Source organism: Myxine glutinosa, chromosome 9 (assembly GCF_964187855.1).
Source record: "Myxine glutinosa chromosome 9, kmMyxGlut1.1, whole genome shotgun sequence".
Classification (NCBI taxonomy): Eukaryota; Metazoa; Chordata; class Myxini; order Myxiniformes; family Myxinidae; genus Myxine; species Myxine glutinosa.
The window spans coordinates 72,390,033-72,407,683 of NC_136269.1; the positions used below are offsets into that span (position 1 = coordinate 72,390,033).

Sequence of the window (17,651 nt, forward strand, 5' to 3'; positions counted from 1 at the left end):
CCAATGGTGAAGACTCAGTTGAAACATTCTAGTAGCCGGATCCGAATCCGGATCTTCACCAAAATCTAATCATTTCGTCCTTGTCACATACGCTACATCTCTGCCAAGTTTCATCCAAATCCATCCACAGCTTTTTGAAATATCCTGCAGACGGGGGTGAAAACATAACCACCGTCCACCTTCGGTGGCGGAGGTAAAGATCTGTAGAAGAAGTGAAGCAATGAAAGAAAGCAAAGTCACATGCAGAGGGAATGAATAAACATAGAATAACCCAATATCGCCGGTAAAATGGCTCAGCCTCATTCGTCTAGTTTTGGAAGACCTCACACATGCCGTGGTCGAGCCATAGATATCCCGGGACATCTCCACATAGACTAGAGGCAAAATCTGAAAAGGGGCCTAGAAATCACTTTAGGGAGTACGGAATGTTAGGAGCTGGCATCCATGTCAGACTGTTAAAGTGGTTCATAGTGAACATATTTCAAGTGGATGCCCATCAAATTTGGCCTTTTTAAATATTATACAGCCAAAACAAAGTGGCCGCCATTATCGAAAACTCCGAAAACTCCGGATTGTAATAAAATTACACAACTTTGTATTTATACAGGATAACAATGAAATTTGCTGTATTTGGACATATTATAATAATACACACATCTTCCTCAAACGATCTAAGTGATATTTTATCTATTTCTTTCCCTATGGAGAGACAAACATGAAAAAATGCTCTGAAAATCTAAGAAAATTACATCTTGATGCATTATATTGAGCTTGTACAAATGTACGGACATACTTTGATGAAGTTCGTTTGATTTCAAAAAAAAACTGTGTTGGGATAATATTAACATCAGTCTTCGGTGGTGTAGTCCGAGTCATCTTGGGCACTGTTCAAAGGATTCCGACACGTTCCGTCAGCGCAACCACAACCAGCGGTACATCTTAGCTCCTTAAGACGACAACTGCATCTGTGAGATTCGCAATTCTTACACTGGCATTGTGTAAGCTTGAGGTAAACCTCTGGAAATGGTTTATCACTCATCAAATGAGGAAGTATATTTCCAGTTGTACCGTCCTTGTTCCATCCATTTCCCACCGGGGAAGATATATCTGGTTGTGCGATCAGTGAAGAGAGCCAAATTGTACACTGATGGTGTGCTCGCTTGATATACAGCTTCAGAGAAGATCGGGTTGGTGGCAACTTCTCTGGTTCTTTGTGACCTTTGAGGAACATTTTGAAACGCACGTCATTGATGTTTGTGTTGTTATCATTGTTTGAATACAGTCTGCAGATGAAGCTCTCTACATCTGTCAGTGTTCTTTCAGTAAGTGTGCCGCGTCCGAGCCCGTCCAATAAGGGACAGTTCTTGATGAACGTTTTCCATGCTATTGTTTTGCCAATGCCACAAAATTGACTGACTGTGTCGCAGCCCGAGAGGGCATGGAATGCTGGAAGATTGTGGCGGGGAGCTGGATCAAGGTCTACAGCGTGCACAGCAACAAAGCTCCGTTGCTTCGCTGTTCCCGTTTGCAACCAAAGCTCTCCAGATAAGTCACTGGCAAAGTGAACGAGGAGAACAAGGACGTCTGTGTCCCTGGAACAAATGATCAGACGCTCAAACCCAAGATCTGTCACAGACTTGGCGTGTAACAATATTCTGGTATCAGCTTCATCGTGGTTTGATTTGAGGGAGTTGACGTCCGTTCCACGGGATGACTCAACCGCCGTTCGGTCATGGAATCCGCCAGATGTCACGACTTCACGATTCGGTTGAGTCGACCTTGCTTGACGAATGAGCTCCATGCTCAAAAAGTGTTCCAGGTCTTGCTTGTTTTCTGGGAGGTCAATAAATTGCCTCCAGTTGACGGGTAATGGCACATCCCTGTTGTCCACTTTGCGACGTATTGGCCGGGTTTTCCCGGTCCGTAAAATCCGAGTGGTGTCCTTGATGGTATGTGCTTCATACCTATCAAACACAACGTCAACTCTGGAGCAAGTGTCACTGAAGTGACTGAAGACAGAGGCTACGAACCGGTCTGCGAGTTGTCCAAAATTGTGGGCATTTGCAGGTTTGCCGATTGCTTGAACAAGTGCCTGGCCATCGATGATTACACACGTTTTCAGATTTGCTGTCGGCGGCTCTTTCTCTACAGTTGTTCTTGTCTGAAGGATATTTCCGAGAGCTGCTTTGTTTGTGGATCGCATTGCTCCGGATGTGTCTGCAAGTGATAGAGGAACCGGCGAAAGTTCATGGCTGAGGATTTCCTTCAGGTCCACCTCGCGTCCAGCTTCTTTTGAAACAAGCAAGCGTTGAAAGAGGTTACGGTCTGCTTTGACGAGTTTTTGTTTCAGAGTCGAATTTTTGTTCTGGACCTGATACATGCTTTTCAGCGTCAGGCTTTTCGACTGTCTGAGCTTGTCATGGAATCCCACTTTTTTCGTGATGAGACGTAAGCCCACAAATTCTTTCAATTTGTCTTGCCCTTGTGCATGTGCTGTCAGAAGACATTCCGTTATTTGAGGAGAAGCTACATCTCGAGTGGCCAGGCTAACGACAGCTAGATTTTGGTGTTGAAAAATGCCGAATTTCTTCAGTTGGTCGACAATCTTCTGAACATCTTCCTTGTCCCGCTTTAGTCTTGAGGGTCCGGCTTCTTTTACATAAGAAGGGTTGTAGTCTTCATCTGTAGCATGCATGTCCAACATGGCGCTTGTGTCGTCTACTATTCTGCTCCGTTCGTTGAATGTGAGGCACCATTGATCTCTTGCTCCTTCTGATCTCGTTATTCCTACAAGACCACCGGCAACTTTGCCGACTTTGTTGACGTGCTCTAAGGCTTGATCCGTCGATAGCTGATTGAATGTGTTATTGGTTGTCTTGACCACAAAATTTCCATTCATGAACTCCTGGTGAACATCGGGGTGGCTTGTTTCAAGGATCATAATGTCAGCAAGATAAACTGCCCCCCAGCGAGTGTAGTTTGCGTGGTCATACTGAGCAAACCAGGGTAACATTGCAGCAAAGGACGATTTATGTAGGTTCCAATTTCCAGTTCTCTCTGCACGCAGGAACAGCAACAAGATGGAGATCATTTTGATGTACGTCACCCAAAATCTGGTAGTGGGTGGTTGTGTCTCTTGGAAGTCGTCCAACAGTCTTGTTATTCTGGAGTGCTGAACTGCGTCTTTCAGTGCTTTGACTTTGTTGCTGGTCACATCTCGCTCATTGTGTGCTTCCAAAGCTTCTACGACGTGGACTGATAATGTTTGGAGCTCAACTTCTTCTACTTGGTGATCTTTAGCCCATACGATGAATGTCGGCCAGAGTGTTTTCCAAACAGCTTCAAATGTTAGCTTGTGTGCACGAATAGCCCGGTTGTACGATTTGGCCTGCATGTTATTTTGAGCTGTATTCTCTCCAAAAACGGAACTCTCCGCCCACACCTCCGTAAGACCAGAGTCTGCAAAATGATTTCCAATCACACACATGAAATTCTTGACAATGTGGAACCCCCCAAGTCGCAAGAATATCGTTTTGCATTCATTACTGTTTGCCCACTGTATTTCCTTGGCCTTGCAGTACAGCTGCTGGTCCAGAGTAATGACTGTGGACTGGCCAGGATTTATAATGTTGGAAATCCTCAGGCATCGCATCATAACTGTCCACAGCGTGTCGTTCTCGTGGGCCGGGGCGTTGAGGAGCGGCAAATACCCGATTGTGCAGAGCTCGTGTTTGTCTTGTGTTGTAACTTGGTTGAACCCGGTCCACGCTGGCACATCGTCACTGTTAGAGCCATAGATGCGAGAGAGAATCCAGGCCATATCTCGGGCAGAAGCTTCGTCAGACACCTGATCATCTGGGGTAAACATCGTCTCATTCAAGGTGGCTGTGAATTTAGGATCTTCTCGAGAAGATTGGCGAGTGACTTTCTCCAAACGATGAAGTTCGGGAGGGACCTTCAAGGACCTTGACTTTCCAAGAGGAAGTACTTCCTGTTGCTGATGTTGAGGGGTCCCTCTCTGGTAAACTACCATCTGCGTCGCATGAAACGTCCCCATACCATCTAACGTTTCTTCGATAATGTCGATGTTATCAGCAGCGTATTGGCAAAACTTGTTGGATGATATATTTGAAGGGACAGGAGTATTGTTGCAATCTGCGAAGTGTTGCAGATTTTGAACTCCAAGAGTTGTGTCCAGTCTACGTATCTGGTCATAGCTGGGACAGTGTCCTGCGTGATGGATGAGTTCAATCAACGATTTTGAACGTGTTGCCTGATTAATTGCTAGGCCAAGTCCAACGTGTTTTGGTGTGAGCGTTTTGTGCTTCGACACTGCGTAGACTACTAGGTCTTGACTTATGCTCAAAGCAGTTCGCTTCACAAATTTATCGTCAGCCTGTCCGTCCACTTCCCCAGACAGCAAAATACTGAGGAATAGAAACAAGCTCTCCGGTACAATCTTTTCGGCACTCTCCTTACTAACTGACGTGCAATTATTTAGGCCTGGACGAGAACTGATGTCACCTCTAATGCGTAACGCGCAGTGATGCAAGGTCAACAACTCTTCTGTCTCTGAGCGCGAGAACTGGGTTGGCCTAAGATCATCCATATTTCTCTTTGTCTCCATTTCATCCGAACGCCTTTTCTGTGTCTGAACAGCGATCTTAGATGACAGTGTGGAAAACAACAATTGTGGTTGATGTGGATCGAGTTGAGGTACAAAGTTGATCTGTCCTGGAAGAAGTCGGTGTAGTTTCTCTTTGAGGCGGGATTTATTGTCCCGGTATGGTCCAGCGTCAATGCCGAATTCGCTGAGCAAAGACCTGTACCTTTCCCAAACGTCTAGAAGCGTATAGATTTCACCTCGGGCCAGTCCAGTCGATACTTCAGATGCGACTTTCTCAAAGCAGATATCTCTGGACGTTTGAGTTGTGCTTGTACTAGATTTCGATGCTTTTCTATTGAACTGTACATAACACTTAAGATGATACCTGGCATCAGCAGCCACGAGATCACTTACTCCTGCCAGGCGACACCGCAACACAGGGTCTGTTTGAGCTCCTTGGAGAATTTTGTCAGAAACATCAAAGGTAGCGACCAAATACGTTTGTTTGCAACTTTTATCTTGGCAGAAAAAGCACAAATCAGTGTCCATAATGGACAGTTTACTGCGTAGAGATGGTCTCGGTGGTGAACTTGTCTCAGGTGCACTGCTTGAGGTGGCAAGAGTGCTTTCATATTTTTTCCTGAGTCGAGTTATTTTGAACGAACTTGTAAACGTCGAATAGCAGTCTTTGTGATTCAGGACTTCAGTCTGTTTTGTGATTTCCTTAAAGTCAATGTTTTGAATTCTTTCAACAGTGTGCCAGTTCTCAGAGTCATTGTACTTCTTGCGCTCTGCAGCGGCTTCACGGACTCTTTGAATTCCGGCGTCTCCGAGGTTTCTCGTTGGTTTCTTTGGGTCTCTGTTTTGACAGAAGATGCAGAGGGTCCAGTCAGTACTTGTGTCAGAACCCCGCTTTTGGCTCTGGCATTTTACCTTGGATTCCATGTTGAAGCTCAACTCAGTTCACCACATCCTGCAAACATCAGAAATTGCATAATACTAGGGCATGCCCGTACTATATATAAGCTAGGACGTGCCCGTACGTGGGTGCCCGTTCCTTGCCAAAAAAAAAAAAAAAAAAAAATTTGTGTAGGGGTGTGTGTGTGTAAACATCCTAGGGCGTGCCCGTACGTGGGTGCAAAAAAACATGCGTGCAAACAACAACAACAAAAAAAAACTTTGAAACCACGTGGCAGTAACGACCACAGAACCCCCCTCCCTCTATTTACATGAATGGTTTGGTCCATTCGCAACGACCACAGAACCCCCCCCTCTATTTACATGAATGGTTTGGTCCATTCGCAAAGCCAAAGCGAACGACCACAGAACCCCCCCCCCTCTATTTACATGAATGGTTTGGTCCATTCGCAAAGCCAAAGCGAACGACCACAGAACACCCCCCCCCCCCCCCCCCCCCTCTATTTACATGAATGGTTTGGTCCATTCGCAAAGCCAAAGCGAACGGCGAACGGCTAAATCGCCATAGCTCGGTAAGTACTTGTCCGATTAATTTCAAACCTTGAAAAGGCACATCCTCGGGTCCCCAGCAATATACCTGGCAAGTTTCAAGTATATCGGACCGGTAGTTGTCGAGAAACAGCGGTCACAGACAAACAAACAAACGTACAAACGTACAAACGTACAAACGTACAAACAAACACACAGAGATTACTGGAATTATAGATAGATGATAGCCAGTTTCTGCCGGCATTTTTACGTGGCGTCCCGACCGTGCCGTCCCATTACTGCCGTAATGTCGAATCCTATAAAAAATTGAAATTTGTGCAGCCCGACTTCACGATAGCCGGACTGCGGGCTGTAGGTATCAAACTTTTCAATCAGCGTTTTCCCGTCGCAAAGATGTCCGTGTTCAAGCCAAAAAAGATCAATGCTGCACCTGTATAGCTGGTGAAAAGCTGAAGTTCATCTCAAACATCGGTCATCGGTCTGAACATCAGGCAACACTGATGCTGAACGGAAGCGGAAACACCGGAAGTGAAGCTGACCTGATAACGAGGCACTTCCGGCCGCGCCCAACATGGTGGATACGAACAGAAAATACGTGAATCTTTCCATAATGAGTTTCAAGTTTGTGAGAGGTTTAACGCCTAATGATTTGGTGAAATTATGTTTTAAACACATATGCTAAAATCACATTATGCTAAAATAATTTATTATATAATAAATGATTTTAACATGTGATTAAAACATAATATCTTTGCATCAATATATTTAGGACAATTCATATATTTAGAACAATTCATAGGTATCAATGAGATACAAATGCAACATTTCAGAACCATATTTTTGGTAAAGGTTAACATATTTTTCTTAATAGTCAAATCTGACTATTGTATATAAATATGCACATAACTTTATCAAATATGTATAGTTTGGCATGATATTTGCAGGACATCTTACTGGTATCACTGGAGTAAAATATACCAAACTACACAAACATACCCACAGTAAAAGTCAAGATAAGTCGCGTGATTTGAAAATTAACAGAGTTCAGCTTTGAGATTTTTTGTACATTTTTGTGACTGATCTGTATATAACTTTATCAATTCGTTATGGAATGGCCTAATACTTCTTGGACACTTTACTGGTATTGCTGCGATGATATATGTCAAATTTCAGAACCACAGCTTCAGTACAACTGAAGTTATCAGACATTTTCTAAGTTATACATTTTCTATTTGTCCGGCCATTTTGTTTTTGGTATAAAAAAATTAAAAAGGCCCAAATCAATGGGCATCCACCTGAAATATGTTCAGTATGGGTCATATTAACTAGCTGACATGGATGCCTGCTCCTAACATTCCGTACCCCCTGAAGTGGAATTTGAACATTTTTCCACCAGTCTAACAGGGATGATGCCTGTTTTTGCCAAGACTCAAAACAGTGCTGCTGGACTGGAATGCAGCTCCACTCTCCACTAACCACTAACCACTCTCCACTAACCACTCTCCACTAACCACTAACCACTCTCCACTAACCACTCTCCACTAACCACTCCACTAACCACTCTCCACTAACCACTCTCCACTAACCACTCTCCACTCTCCACTAACCACTCTCCACTAACCGCTCTCCACTAACCGCTCTCCACTAACCGCTCTCCACTAACCGCTCTCCACTAATCGCTCTCCACTAATCGCTCTCCACTAACCCCTCTCCACTAACCACTCTCCACTAACCACACTCCACTAACCACTCTCCACTAACCACTCTCCACTAACCACTCCACTAACCACTCTCCACTAACCACTCTCCACTAACCACGCTCCACTAACCACTCTCCACTAACCACTCTCCACGAACCGCTCTCCACGAACCACTCTCCACTAACCATGCTCCACTAACCACTCTCCACTAACCACTCTCCACGAACCACTCTCCACGAACCACTCTCCACTAACCACTCTCCACTAACCACGCTCCACTAACCACTCTTCACTAACCACTCTCCACTAACCACTCTCCACGAACCACTCTCCACTAACCACTCTCCACTAACCACTCTCCACTAACCACGCTCCACTAACCACTCTCCACGAACCACTCTCCACGAACCACTCTCCACTAACCATGCTCCACTAACCACTCTTCACTAACCACTCTCCACTAACCACGCTCCACTCTCCATGAACCACTCTCCACTAACCATGCTCCACTAACCACTCTTCACTAACCACTCTTCACTAACCACTCTCCACTAACCACTCTCCACTAACCACGCTCCACTAACCACTCTCCTCTAACCACTCTCCACTAACCACTCTCCACTAACCACTCTCCTCAATCAACTCAATCTTCATTGCCAACTCCAACTCGTGCTTTGCTTTCCTTGGGCCACTTAACCAACCCTTCTTCAATGCTGACTGATCCAACTCCACTCTGCGTCTCGGGAACACAGACCAAAACAGAAAGTAAAAGAAAACAACAGTATTTCAAAAACAATTTCAACAAAATAACTGATATTTGTTATGGTAAACCTCAACGGTGTGGCATAATTTGACTTGTCTGATTCGTCTTCAGATGTCTGGCTGCTCCATTTTGCATCCGTCTCTGGGGTGCCTTTAAGTTCTATAAACTGCCATTTTTGTTACCTCCACCCCAAAGGTGGATGGAGGTTATGTTTTCACCCCTGTCTGTCTGTTTGTTACTTGGCCCAAAAAAATTTTTGGACAAGTATATTGATCACTCCGGTTTATTTGCGTGTGTGTTCGTCTGTCCGCTCACTTATACTTGCCTGCAGGTCACAATTTTAAACCGATCTTCACGAAACTTCACCAAATGGTAGAGTTCGTGGTCTGACAAAATCATATATATTTTTGAGCTCAAAAGGTCAACATAGGCCAAAGCTCAACCACTTTTTTCAAATTTCTAAAATCCTCAATTTTCATCCGATTGACTTGAAATTTGAATAGGATTAACAGATCAGCAAACCGAATTCAACCACCAACTATTTTTGAGATCAACATCGGTCACATGGTCAACATAGGCCAAAGGTCAACGACCATTTCCAATTTCTAAAATCCTCAATTTTCATCCAATTGACTTGAAATTTGAATAGGATTTACATGTCAGCTAACTGAATTCAACCACCAACTATTTTTGAGATCAGCATAGGCCAAAAGGTCAACATAGGCCAAAGCTCAACCACTTTTTTTTTTTAATTTCTAAAATCTTCAATTTTCATCTGATTTACTTGGAATTTGAATCGGATTTTCATATCAGCAAACTGAATTCTACCACCAAATATTTTGGAGATCAACATAGGCCAAAAGGTCAACAACATTCTCAAATTTCTAAAATCCTCAATTTTCATCCGATTGACTTCAAATTTGAATCAGATTAACATATCAACGAACTGAATTCAACCACCAACTATTTTTGAGATCAGCATAGGCCAAAAGGTCAACATACGCCAAAGGTCAATAACCAATTCAAATTTCTAAAATCCTCAATTTTCATCCGATTAACTTGAAATTTGAATCGGATTTTCATATCAGCTAACTGAATTCAACCACCAAATATTTTTTGAGGTCAACATAGGTCACAAGGTCAACATTGGCAAAAGTTCAACCACTAGTCTCAAATTTCTAAAATCCTCAATTTTCATCTGATTGACTTGATATTTGAATATGATTTTCATATCGGCTAACTGAATTCAACCACCAACTATTTTTGAGATCAGCATAGGCCATAGGTCAACAATTTCATATTTCTAAAATCCTCAATTTTCATCTGATTGGCTTGAAAACTGAATAGGATTTGCATATCAGCTTACTGAAACCAACCACCAACTATTTTTGAGGTCAACATAGGCCAAATTTCTAAAATTGTAAATTTTCCGCTGATTAACTTAAACTTTGAAGACGATTTGCATATCAGGTCACTGAATTCAACCACTCATTATTTTTTCGGTCAAAAGGATGCTCTACTGAGTGACATTCTACTTTGTTCTGTTTTTCCAAGTGTCACTCTATGAGTGATTTTTCTTTTGTTTGTTTGTTTGTTTGTGAACAAAATATCTCAAAAAGTTGCGGACGGATTTGGAGAAAACTTGGTGGACCAGTTGTGTGTGTGTGATGAGGACTAATCGATTCGATTTTGGTGAAGATCTGAACATGGATTCGGATATGAGAATTATTTAATTTTTAACTGATTCTTCACCATTTTAGAGATGATGCTAAAACCAACATATAGCAGGATATCCCAAAAAGATATGGATGGATTTGGACAAGACTAGTATAATTTTTCTAGTATAAAGGGCCAAAAACGATATATTGCAGGATATCTCAAGTTGTGGATGGATGATTTTGATTAAATGTGATTCTATATTGTGAATTTCTGGTCTACTCCGGGATACAAAACATAAATTGTTCACCTGGCGGAGGTATGCTCTCTACTGAGTGCTGGTCTCGTTTTTAACTGGGGCGGCTTGTTTAGCAATCAGTAAAAGTGAAATGTGGAAATTTTTGACACACCGGGGATGTCGTCGCTTTGCCATTTGCTTCACCTGCTCGATTCCGTGGCGTGAGATGGACCGGATCCATGGCAGTCGTTTCAAACCAGGGCTGTGACCTGCTTTGAGAAGAATGGAGCTGCAGGCACACAGGCCGTATTGAATGTTTCCTCATGACTCTCCACAGTCAAACTTGTCACCACACTCGGCATACCGAGTGTGCGGCGTATCTTGTTCAGTGCTTCTGTCAATCTGTCACTCATGGAGATGTGGGGTTATTTGGGAAGGGCGATCTCGTCCACAAGTTGATTATTTTTGGAAGTGACGGAGGAATCTTGCCTGTGAGCGGAATAATGAACCGGTTTGTTGGCGTCTGAGCTTGAGCCTCATTTTAAACTGCTTTTCATTTGGTCACGCTGAGCATGTTGTCACTTGTGCTTTCGTAGTGAAATGAAGCACCTGGACTGTATGTTTTTCTGTCGATTAGTTAACATTTGCAAAGCACATCCTGTACAAAAGAGCACAATGTAAATGCGAGTTAATATATGGGCGAATGTCAAAATAACAGTGTACTTTATGCGGGGTACTCAAAAAGTACTAGAAAATGGGCTATTTGTTTGATTTATTTTTATGTTATCGTCATAAAACTTAAAATTATACTTACTTAAAAGTTAGTTTCATTCTTCTGACATTGTTTGACGTTCTAGAATAAAATGCAAAAGTTTTCAAAAGTCCACTCGATCTTAGTAAAACGTATTTGATTGAATGACAATTAAAATTATGGATGTCAGTAAAACTGAGGCTCGTGGTATTATGGTGTCGTCAAATTTTTACGGAAAGGAACTGCCATCTCCAAATAAGTCCGTGAATGCATGGTGGCCGGTGTGGTGAAGCTGTGCATACCCACATATTCTGCAGTAGTCTAATGGGTGGCTGACTCTGAAAGCATGGATTAGACACCCTTTAAAATGACCCTAGGTCAGGACAGCGAGCAGAGGTGGCCGATGCACAGTTGCTCAGGTCGAGACATTAATCGTGGAGGATTTCCACATCAAAGGTGCCGAAGCGTACACAGAACTTTCTTCTGGCGGCATTTTCCTCGTCATCCATGATCATATATCTAGGTCTCGGTGAGATGGGTCCCACAAAACCGCAGCACTCCTGATCGGCAGCAATGGACGGCATCGTGTCACCAGCTCTGGAACCGTTAAATTGGAATCTATGCCTTGGATGCACAAGGGATCACTGCCCTCACAGTAATTTCGCATGCAACCTTCAGCTGCCAACATCGTTGTCTCAATTTTCTGGGATGTCAAAGGAATCCTGCGGATTGATTTATATGTCTCACAAAACTACAATCGTAGGGGAATGCCATGCAAACCCTTGCGGAAAATTGTTGCAGGCCATCAAGGGAAAACGTCAATGGATGTTGACTAACACTTGGTAGTACACAAAGCCCCTTTTGTGCAGATCATCATTCGGGACTGTGGCCTTGAGGATATGAATGACCATCCGTGCAGCCTGAACCCGGCTCCCTTAACTACTGAACCTGCCCCCCAATTATCATTTTGAGATTTAACATCCCACCTGTGTGGCCACAGATTTACCGACGACGAGGAACTGAATGAAGTAACCGAGATGTAGCTGAATGGCGCAATCTGAGATTTTCTGTTTCACTGGTGTCTACAGGGCGAAGCACAAATTGAGCAAACGTTTCAAAATGGCCCATGAGACTATCATGAAAAAAAACACCCCCACATGTCTTGGACTACATTGTGACTGTCACATTTCTAGAACTTTTGGAAATGTGTTTTGAACTTTTTCGCATTGCAAATTATGTTGACCACAAGTCCTGAGCACATTTGTACCAAAGGAAAAATGACCTTTGTGCACTCGATCTTCTCACGCCTGCGACCGACTTGAATTGTTTCCTTGTCACTATAATTTTTAGCAAATTATTTGTTCATCAGAGTAATTAATTACCCTCTCGTGAAAGACTAAATTAAAAGCTTAACAAAGCCTATAGTAGCAATCCAATAGGTGTTGATTGATATTATAAAATGTGAAATACTTTTGATTACGATGCAAGAATTATAATTCATTTTGATTATAATCTTGTAATTATAATCATACTGTTGTGATTTTGTTTGTCTAATTATGATTTCGTACAAGCTTTGGTTAAAAATACATTTAATTTCGCTTATTGTTGAGTACCTGAATGCTATAATAATAATAATTATTATTATTATTATTATTAATATTATAATAACTAGAAAGCATCTGAAAATGCAAAATCCTGTCTGCGTTTATTTGTATTCATACGTCTTCTTCTTCCATAAGCGAAACATGACGAAAACAGTTTAAGAAAAAAAATTGACAATTTTATTCTGCCTTGATCTTTCAGCTTTTGATCTAAAATAAATAATCAGCTTCTATCTTTTAATTGGTGAACGAATTATGTGACCGGATATGTAAATTCTTAAAATTTCAAGTAATTTGGATGAAAATTGATGATTTAATGTGATGCTGACCTTTGACCTTTTGACAAAATTATTAATTTGTCTTCTCCATATTATCATAATAAAGTTTTGGTAAAAATATTTATGACAAAACTCGAATGGTAAATTGAAATTTCAGGTCAATTTGATGAATATTGATGATTTTAGGTGATGCTGACCTTTGATCTTTTGACAAAATTATTAATTTGTCTTCTCCATATTTCATCATAAAGCTTTGGTGAAAATATGGTGACAATAGCTCAGATGGTAAAAAGTTGCGGCGCAGACAGACAGAAGTGATTCAAAACCCGTCTCGCGGTGGGGGTGGAGGGTGGAGCTGTGCTAATAATAATGAGTTCCCTTCCAGATAACTTCAATGCAGGAGGAGGCCATATGGTGCATAAAGGCCTGTGATATTATAACCAACTCATGATTGTTTATCCGTGCTCTATCCTTCGAAATACTGAGCGTCGAGTCAGGAAATAATACGTACCATTTTAAAAGTCTGATATGACCCGACCGGCATTTGAACCACCGACCTCTCACACCCCCTCCCCCCTCCCTCCTCCCCCTTCCCTCCTCCCCACCCAGACTCAGAGTGGACGCTTTTAGTTTACCTCTGTATTAGCCATGTTAACGTTTTGTTATCTCTGCTGACACCTCCTGGCCTTGTTTTTCTTTTCTTCACTTTTTGACCTGTCATTCTTTACTTCTGCAGGCGGCCGGAACGTGACCATTTCGCTGCAGTCACGCACTGGCCACACGCACATGCCATCCATTGTGGGCATACTTGTGTTCACGCAGTTCTGGTTCTGGTTCCCTATGGCCCACTTCATGTCCCTCGCCTTCACTCCCACTGCTGTCATTGGACTCAACAAAGACCTCAAGGTAAGTCTTCTCCCCTGTTTCTGTCTCCCCTCCTACAGGGTGGGAACTATATTGTTTGTCCTCTTTCTTTCTTTACTTTCTTTCCAACAAATTACAATCCCACACCATTCCTTCATTTCTGTGGCAATCCTCTTAAAATTTGCAGTCAAGTTACCTTGTTTCAATACACCCTTACCCCTTCATTTTTCCCTCTGATTTAGGCCCCTTGAAAAATAAGTGAAACACTAAAAATTAGGCATTTTGCCTTGCCTCATTTTGCCTTGCCGCATTTTACCTTGCTGCATTTGACCTCATATTTCAGTCGATAGAGGTGAGCTTTGGCACAGATGTACTTTCAAACAGCCTGTACAGGTGTGTGCAGAAGCATTTTGGATTAGGGTTGTTTTGGGATCACACAGGGGTCAAGGGTCAAAATGACTTGCAAAATTAACGTTTATGTCTTGCAATGCCTCTGTCTTTCAACCAATTCAGACAAGACTTGGCACAAAACTATGTTGCCACTCCCATACACACTAAAGCAGGTAGACATCGGTCTGGTGTCTTAATTTCTTATTTGGCAACTGTTTGTGTGCTCACATAGAGGTAATGACGAACCTTAGGGTATCATGGAATCCTTTTTTGCAAACTAGGTCATTTTGACCTCACCTATTTATGGCTGGATATGACATTTGACCTATTTCGAAATGATTTTTAAACCCTCATTATGATGGTTGGATTAGGAAAGGTTAATTGGAGGGGAGGGGTGAACGGGTAATAAAATAAAGATCATGGGTCAGAATTGGGGAATACGAGAGATGGTGGTGCACTTTTTGCTTCTAGCTCCAGAGGGAAGAGTGGTACGGAACATCCTCTGCAAGGTGATTCCATATATGGGAGAAATGAGAATAAAAGAGTTGAGGTATGCAGTCAACCTGGATTTCTGATGGTTAACCAGGAGGGAATTCCTGGAAGAACGCATGCATGCCGGAGATGCTGGGGAGGCTCAGAGTGACAGAGAGAGCAGAGGGAGCAATGTCGGGGAATGGACGGTATAAAACAGAGACCGCCGATCTGCCTGCAATGTGAGAGCAACAAATCCTGTGCTTTCTCTTCATCACAGGATATTGCAATAATTTTGAGAGCTTTAGATCCCACAGAATCCAGGGTTCTGATTTACAAGTTTTTCGAGAGGGTAGTTTAGAATCTATATGATTCAAATTTCAAAATCTGTTGCTACATAGGAATGAGAATTTAGGGCTGCTCGAACAACAAATTAGCAACTTTTTTTTTTTTTCCATTATATTTCCTGATGATGAGTGCAATAAAAATACTGGTCTGGTCTGAAGTTTTCTCTTGCCTTGCCAATTGAAGTCTGCAAATTTTAATGAACAACTTTTTTGTACCAATTCTGAGGACGGAAGCTTCATTTATTCGCTTGCGGATGTCTAATGTTTATAGTGTGTTTATTTATTTTCACTTCCGTTTCCGGTCTTGCTGGCGAGGGTTCGTTTATTCTCAGCTCTCCATGCTATCCATCGAAATCGAAGTTAAGTAATTGTTCCCATTTGTATTTTCGTTATAACTATTTATTTTATGGTGTATATATTGTCTCCCGACGAAGATTTTCGGTGCAAATCTTTCATACCTGTATTGAAAATCGTGTTAATTCGGGTCGTGTTTTGAGGCCTTGTAGTTGTACAGTGAACACTGTACAACCTTGAGGCTTTGTTTTTCTCTCAGCGGTCCGTGTTTTTGTGATCCAATAACTTTCGTTCTCTGTTTTCCCAATCTTTTCACCCCATAGCCCTCTTCCTTGTGTAAATCACAACTCAAAAAAATCCAAAAAAAAAACATTTCCTTCTCTGTTCTCATTCGTTTATTCATTCTTATTCGTTCGTTCGTTCGTTCTTCGACCACGTGTTTCTCCCCCATTTCCCCAGATAGATTGTCAAATTTCAACTCGTTATTTTATCGTCCATGCGTTATTGTTTTGATTATAGTTACTTTTGGTTTGAATTTCCTGTAACTTGTAATTATTTAATCGTGTTCTGCTCCTCGTGTGCGGCCTTGTAGTTGTACCCCCGTCGGTGTTTGTTATCTTAATCGTGTTTTGCTTTGCTCTTAGTTTTTTTCCCTTCTACCCAGAACAAAATACTCTGTCTAACGTTCTAAATCCCCACCTCCCCCCCACCCCCACCCCCAAAAACCAAACAAACAAAAAAAAAACCAAAAACATTTATTTTCCTTTCTCCACGTGTACTGTTGACTCATCCTGTATTTTCTGTCCAGGTGTGCTGTTCGCCCCGCCCCCATTAACTCCTTGCCATCCACCGTTTGCCCTTCACGTGACTCGTGGTGGTCCCTCTCGGCTCTCCCCCCGTTGGTATTTTTGTGCACATAAGATTGTTCACGGTTCTGTTTAAATATTATTTAAATATGTATAACCTTTCCCCTTCAGTGTTTTACTCAGTGGTATTTTACAACACGCTGTTTTTCTTCCTATTTAAAAGGCTTTTCTCAATTTCCTCACCAACTCATTCCACCTCAAAAAAAAGAAATTCAATATCTTATACGTCTCCCTCACTACATGGTCTAAATTCACATTCATTCCATCCCTCCTCCATCATTCTGAACTGGATTGCTAACTTGAAAATCACAACAAACCCAATTTGTTTTCAATGTTCGTCTTTCATTAATCATCCACTTTCTAAACTCCCCTCTTGCCCCTCCCATCCAAATCCCTCCCCTTGCACCTACACTCCTAAACTCCCCCCTTGCCCCGCCACTCTTAAACTCCCCCCCTACCCCTCCACTCCTGAACTCCCCCCTTGCCCTTCCACTCCTGAACTCCCCCCTTGCCCTTCCCCTCCTAAACTCCCCCCTCACTCCTCCCCTTCAAAACTCCCCCCCAACCCCTCCCATTCAAATCTCCCCCCATACCATTCCTCTCCAATTCTCCCTCCTCTCCCCTCCTCCTCAAAGCTGCCTCCTCCCCACTTCGTCTCCCTTCTATCTCATACCTCCACCCCCCCCCCCCAACCTTCTTCTTTCCTCTGCCCCCCCTCAAACAACCCCTCACTGTGCCTCATCCCTTCACCTTCAAACCTTTCATCCTCCTCATCCTTCCCTTTCTTGGAACTCTTCTGCAATCGCTGACACACTAACAACTGCTCTCCCTACCTCCCCCTCTCATCCTTCATCTTACCCTACTCCTCCCCTCCCCTGTCCTGTACCCGATGCTCCCCCTCTCTCTTCATTAACGGTATGGACCTCAAACATCCGGGGCCTTCGCTCAAACCTGACTGATCTCTCCATACAGGTTGCTTCTGACAATCCAGACTTGATCTGCTTAACAGAGACTTTCCTCCTTCAAGATGTCTCTGATTCCTTAATATCTCTTCCTGGTTACTCCCTCCTCCGGTATGATAGACCTGAGCCTCGGCCTGGTGGTGGGGTGGCTATCTTTATCAAAAACTCTCTTCCTCACTCTCCTTGCACTGCCCTCTCTCCTCCTCACCCCCAGGAGTACCTCTGGCTACGGCTTCCTCTCCGCTCCCACCTTTTGTTCATATGTGTTCTGTACCGTCCCCCAAACAGTGATGACTCCATCTACATTTCACTGTCTGACAACATGGACCAACTTCTATCCACTCATCCCAACTCTCTCTTCCTCATATGTGGTGACTTCAATTGTCATCATGCCACC

General features: G+C 42.8%; 1 protein-coding gene across 1 annotated transcript in view; it reads left to right on the top strand.

Moving 5' to 3' along the window:
- PSMD1 (proteasome 26S subunit, non-ATPase 1) overlaps window positions 1-17,651 on the top strand; it is a 398,075-nt gene that overhangs the window by 361,799 nt on the left and 18,625 nt on the right. Inside the window, exon 20 of the mRNA XM_078784439.1 lies at window positions 13,797-13,966. Within this exon, the coding sequence (XP_078640565.1) occupies window positions 13,797-13,966 (170 nt within the window). The remainder of the gene's footprint in view (window positions 1-13,796; window positions 13,967-17,651) is intronic.